The 6,479-nt window shown below is 34.7% G+C and overlaps 1 protein-coding gene across 1 annotated transcript; it reads right to left on the reverse strand.

The window, feature by feature from the left end:
- Positions 1–1,230: 1,230 nt before the first annotated feature.
- LOC109861934 (protein ANTAGONIST OF LIKE HETEROCHROMATIN PROTEIN 1-like) lies at positions 1,231–2,639 on the reverse strand. Its single transcript, XM_020441788.1, is given in 3 exon segments — positions 1,231–2,156; positions 2,266–2,560; positions 2,631–2,639. Coding segments are annotated over 3 exon segments (1,230 nt in total).
- Positions 2,640–6,479: the final 3,840 nt, after the last annotated feature.

Consider the following 6,479-nt stretch of genomic DNA (forward strand, 5'->3'; position numbering starts at 1 on the left):
AAATATAAAATATATGTATTAATATGGCGATTACTTTATTTTAGATGACAAATGACCAAGTTCGATGGAAAATCAATGCGTTAGTGAAAAAATACAAAGAAGTAGTAGACAATAATTCAAAATCAGGAAGGGCTCGCATGGAATTCGAGTGGTATGAGCAAATGGATGAAATTTTAGAATCCTGGGAACGTGCATGTACTGGACATACTGTTTCATCGAAAGTGATATCACCATATGCCACTTCTACTTCAACTTCTCTTGAAAATGAATCTTCGAGTGGATCTTCTTCACTTTGCACAAGTCCATCAACATTAACCTCATCAAAAAATGATTTTGTGAACTCAAATATTACTGGCTTGGGAAATCGTAAGCGTCCTTCACATGGAACAGGCTCCAAAATTGCAGCAACAAAAATCGCACTCGAAAAACAATGGCTACATCATTTACAAAAAAAAGAAGAACGTGATCGTATCAAAGATCAAAGATATGTGAATCTGTTAGAAGTTAAGAAAGAACATGCAAAGTTAAAAAAAAGACAGCTCGATTTAAAAGAAACTGAACTAGAACAGCAAAAAGAACTTGCAATAAAGAAAGCAAAAGAAAAAAACTCGTCATATGGAACTGATAGAAATCGAACAATTAAAATACAAATTGCTAAAAAAACTTGTAGAAGACAAAAATCAGAATGTTTGTGAAACCATAGATTCTGATTGAAATAATTGAAGCAGCATTAAGGTTTTATTTATTATTTTGTTTTTATGAAAAATTTATAATACCAAAAATAGTAAATTATAAGTAACAATTTTAGATAAAGTGTTTTTTTAAAAAGTATTATTTTATAAAAATGTTCTTTTACAAAAATGATATTGTAAAAAAGTAGTTTTTTGTTCCCGAGTGCTATTATCCTTTTCAAATGTTATTTTCTTTTTATAAGCATGTTATAAGCCAACAAACATAACAAGTTATAAACTAAAAATTTACATAAATAAACTAAAAGAGTGTTGTATCTTTTTTTGAGTGTTTTTGTTTTTTATTGAAGTATACTTAATATAATGCCAAAAATAACGTTTGTAAGTCAGATATGTAATAAATAAGTGTATTTGATAATTATGATAATAAAGATAATTTAATATTACATATATAAGATACAAATATTGTCAAAGATTATTTGTTCTTTGGAATTAACATTATTTAACAAGTCGGAGAATTGTATAAAATTCTCACAGTAAATTATTGTTCAGGGAACATTTCATTAAACAGCTGCATCCTACGATCTCCTTCCATACTATAATTTTGTATTTCAAGTTCTCCATTATCATTATCGAAATTATCAAACTCATTGTCAATATATTCAGAAAAATTGTAAACATTATTCTCATTGATACAATAATTATGCAATATACATGCTGCAACTACTGTGTTAGTGATGAATGACATTTCACGATATTCAGTAAAAAATTTGATTCGACGGAATCGTCCTTTTAATTGTCCAACTGCTCTTTCAACACATATTCTTGTGGATGAATGTATAAAATTGAATTCTCTTTGTTGTGGTGTAAGATGACCATTATCTTTAAAAGGTGGTACACGCCAGGGCAAAGATGGATATGCTGAGTCTCCTAATAAAAATGTATTACCAGGGAATAATTGTACACCATTGTCAACATTTGCGGCGTAGTACAATTCTGATCTTCGGAATATACGTGCATCATGAAGAGAACCAGGCTCACCGCAATGTATATTGGTAATCCGCAAATGAGCATCTACCACTATTTGTAAAGTAATAGAAAAAAAATTTTTCCGATTACAATAATCTCGTGCATACATTGCAGGTTTTTCTATCCAAATATGAGTTCCATCAATTGCTCCTAAGACATTTGAAATTCCTTGCTTAGCGCAAAAACTTTCAACTGTTGGTATTATATTTTGTCCTTGTGGCCATTTAATCACTACATCTAATTTTGTTATCAACCAAGCTACGACACAACGGAGAAAACGAAACACAGATGAAATAGAAATTCCAAATCTATCACCCATAGTTTGCAAAGGTTCCGTATTGGCAATGTACCATAAAAAAAGCAAAAGACTCAATTTTGCTGAGAATGGTTTTATTCCAAACAAATGCGATGGAATAAAATTTGATAAATGTAGCTCATCTGTAACAACAAATTTTTTTATATTTTATATATGCCTGCATTATACTCACAATAATTAATTTTGTTNATCATTATGTATGTCATATAAATTGATAGTGAATATTTATACCAATCAATTTTTGTGCAGTATTCCGATTCAATCTTAAATGTTCCTTAAATTCTTCATCTGTCTAAGAGACAATAACCAAAAAATAGTCTTCAATTCGATGTCTCTTTCGGCCAGTTGTTAAGTAATGCAGAAGAGGAAAAAGTAATAAGTCTGCACGATCTTCGTCGCTACTGTTACTGGACGAACTGACGCTATCTGTACTGCTTGATTTTTCGATTGCATTATCAGAACTTGTTTCATCAGAACTGTACAAGTTAGGACTTTCTATGAATTGATACATAATTTTTGTTTTTTTCTACAAAATATAATCATATTTATATTTTAACGTGATTGTTAATAATCAGTTATGTTTCATTTGTACTTACTTTACACATGTTAATAATCCTTTTAAATGTCTTGATCCATACATTTGCTAAGCCGAAATGGATAATGGATATGTGATTTAAAAACTCACTATTTTATAAGCAAACTCTAGCGGTCTAGTTCAGAACTAAACGCATTCCATTAACCATCTAAGCACGGTGTTTGGCCGTGTCACACAGTGTCGATCTGTGTTGTGTAAATGGAAAGCTTCCAATATTTTTTATTTCAATTTATTTTGTTGTTGCGTCAAAATCAATCCAGCTTTTGAAAAAAGCTGTCACGTCCGTAGACGTAAGCATGGTGAGCCCCGGTTGACCCGTTTAAACTTTTTCTTTTTTTTCTTTCTTTTTTTTCTTATTATCTTATTTTATTACCATTTGTTGTCAGTAGTATCTCCCATCGTCAATTGTCCGCAAAGACGTTAACCTACGGTTCGAACCACTGTGTCATCACCTAAACTTAAGAATTTACTACTCCGAGTCGCGTTTTTGTACCTACCAGATTTGCAAGTGACGTTTTCACTGTTGTTTTGCATTCATTATGTTCATATAACTGCTTTTAACGTACACTACACGTTTTGTTAGCCTACGAGTAAAATTTAGCTGTTTTACCGTGTGACGAAATTTGATTGGTCGTCTTCCTAGTAACAAGCAATCTGATTGATCAGTCATCTTATCGTGGATTCCGACTTGTCAAGTCTTTGTAAGTCATTTTCCGTAAATCTTTTCCTGAAAATCGGCGAGAAGTTGGTTAAAAACCCGTAAAGTCATCTGATTGGTCAAGACAGTTTTCTGTCAATTCTAAGTCTTTAGACTCCTACAAGTCGCAACAACTGTTGCCTTTTTCAAAATTCGTTTAGGAAGTCGGTCAAAATCAGTAGAAATATCTGATTGGCTGATTGCATGGTGACAAACAACCTGATTGGCTGAAGTGCAAAAACTTGCCGTAATAAGTGACAAAGCACGTAGCAACTACGCCGAGTTAACCATCTCTTGAAATTCGTGTTTTAAACCGTTAAGAAGGGTAAAAGAAATCTCATTGGTTAACCAGTTCACTAAAACGCGTTTAATTGGTCAATATATTTGTTGCAATTTCTGGACTCTCTGGACGACTGCAAGTAGGGTCCACTATCTCTTTCTCGAAAGTACGTTCAGGAACATGGTCAAAAGATCGAGAAACGATCTGATTGGTCAGTAGCTTTATCGCGTGTTTTAGCTTCTTAAACCCGTGTGAATACCACCCCGTAAGTCTCGGTCAAAAATCACTTCAAAAACCCGGTTAGAAATCAAAAGGTGTTCTGATTAGTCAAAAGGGTCTTCCTTAAAAACACGGCCTTTAGGTTTTGCGCTTCTTGACCGTAGCGTATAGACTTCGAATAAATGCGAGTACAATAAAATAAGCCGTAATACACAAAGTTAAGAGATATCTCATGCCGGAAACGGGTTCTACTAATAACTACCGTTCCTTTCAAGTACCAAAGGTGGTAATATTACCATTACCATTAATTTACCGTACTTAAACATTTGCCACGGTTGCTGAATTAACAATTACCAAAACCTAAGTTTCCACGTAATTTATCAACCCGCGTTAGTTATCATCATGTTTCTGTTATCGTTAGTCATAAGGTAAGTAACTCAGATCAGAACCAGGCTGCAACCCGTAAGTTGCACAATTAGTATTTCAGAAACTAAAAGAGATAAAAAAAAAACGGTTTGCACCATCGTTTTCAGTGTAAAAAACTGCAAAATACCAATGTGTTTCAAAACGTCTAACTATTGTTGTTAACAAACAATTGTTTATATAATTAGAATTATTAACTTTTTATTTCGTGGTAGTTTGCATTTAAGTAATAGAATGAAGAATTACAAAACCGTTTTTCGATAACTCTTCTGGTTCGCGAGATATTTAAATCGTGTATTTTCACTCATCGCCATAACTTACAAACCAGTAAATGAAGGGCCTCTGTAAAATTAGGTTTACTTTAGCTGTCTTAGTTCTCGAGATATCCTACATTTACAATATCAACTATGTGTCGTTAAACACAGCATGTGTTAATAAACAAAATGTTTCTATACGTCAAAAATTATCTTGATAAATTTTGGGACTTTTCGAGAACTTTTCAACGCCCCGGTGGTGGCTACTGCTGTTAGTATGGTTATTTATGTTATGAGTTAATTATTATTACCGCGTGTTTTTATTAATAAATTTTACATTATTATAATTGTTTCTATAATTTACGTTTCTATAATTTTGCCATAATAATTAAATTCTGCTTTATTATTGTAACCGCATACATATCTATTGTCTTGTATAATAGTTACACAATTAGCATTATTAGCGTTTTGTAAATTAGTTCAGTAGTCTTAAATGTACAATTAACATTTTAATAAATATTTAGGTAATTTAGGCAAAACGTTGTAAACTATTCTGTACTATTCGTGCGCGAAGTGTTCCCAAGGCAAAGTTTGCTTGTGAAGGGCCAGTGTCTTTGGCTTGGCCGGGAAAACGGCCCGAAGTTGAGATAAGGCACGCGCCGAGATAAGGGACGCGTTAGACAGCGAACCGTTGGCGGCCACGAGACCGTTGACCAGGAGCTAGTGACCGCTGGACCCGTGAGACCGTGCAGCGTCAGCGTATTTGGGACGCTATATAAACGGCCGGAGCGACTGGTCCGGACACAGAGTCTGTCTCTGAGATTCATCCTGTTCAGTTCGCTTCGCGAAAAAGTCAGTTCAGAGTAATTCTTTTCAGTCGGGACTTAGAATATTATAATGTTTTTGTGTCGGGACTTCGAATATTTCAATTGTTTTGAATCAGAACGTAGAATATTTTAATATTTTCATGTCAGAACTTAGAATATGTTAATTTTTTCCGTGTCAGAACTTAAAATATTTTAATTTTTTCCGTGTCGAAACTTAGAATATTTGACTTTTTTCAAGTAAGAACTTAGAATATTTTAAGTACTTTCAGTTAGGACTTAGAATATTTTCAATTTTTTTGTGTCGTAACTTATATTATTTTAATTTTTTCGTGTCGGGACTTGGAATATTTTAATTATTTTTTTTGGGACTTAGGATATTTTAGACATAGAAAAAGTTGTTTTTAGCGTCTAAACTTAGGATAACCTTGCGTGCGCAGATCGAATCTGACTTCGAGTTTGTTTAATGGTAAGAGTACATATCAATAATAATAATAATAATTCCCCTTTTGTACCTCGCACACGGGTGTAATATTTAGTCGATTTACATCGTTCTGATTACTGTTAGTTACACCTGCTCACCCTGCGTCGTTTCCTGTTATTCCGTTGACGAGGAAGGAGCACACGAGTGCACACTCGTTATTTCCTGTCATTCTCAAGTACGAGAAAGGTGCACATGAGTGCACACTCGTCACTTCCTGTTATTCCGTTGACGAGAAAGGTGCACACAAGTGCACACTCGTCACTTCCTGTTGTTCCGTTGACGAGGAAGGTGCACACGAGTGCACACTCGTTATTTGCTGTCATTCTCAAGAGTGCGAGGAAGGTGCACACGAGTGCACACTCGTCACCTCCTGTTGTTTCGTTGACGAGGAGGGTGTACACGAGTGCACACTTGTCATTTCCTGTCATTCCAAAGTTCGAGAACGGTGCACACAAGTGCACACACGTCACTTCCTGTTATTCCGTTGACGAGGAAGGTGCACACGAGTGGACATTAGTCACTTCCTGTCGTTCCGTTGACGAGGAAGATGCACACGAGTGCACACTCGTTATTTTCTGTCATTCTCAAGAGTGCGAGGGAGATGCACACGAGTGCACACTCGTCACTTCCTGTCGTTCCGTTGACGAGGAAGGTGCACACGAGTGCACA

This window comes from Pseudomyrmex gracilis, unplaced genomic scaffold, assembly GCF_002006095.1.
Source record: "Pseudomyrmex gracilis isolate BER0280 unplaced genomic scaffold, ASM200609v1 scaffold_1164, whole genome shotgun sequence".
NCBI lineage: Eukaryota > Metazoa > Arthropoda > Insecta > Hymenoptera > Formicidae > Pseudomyrmex > Pseudomyrmex gracilis.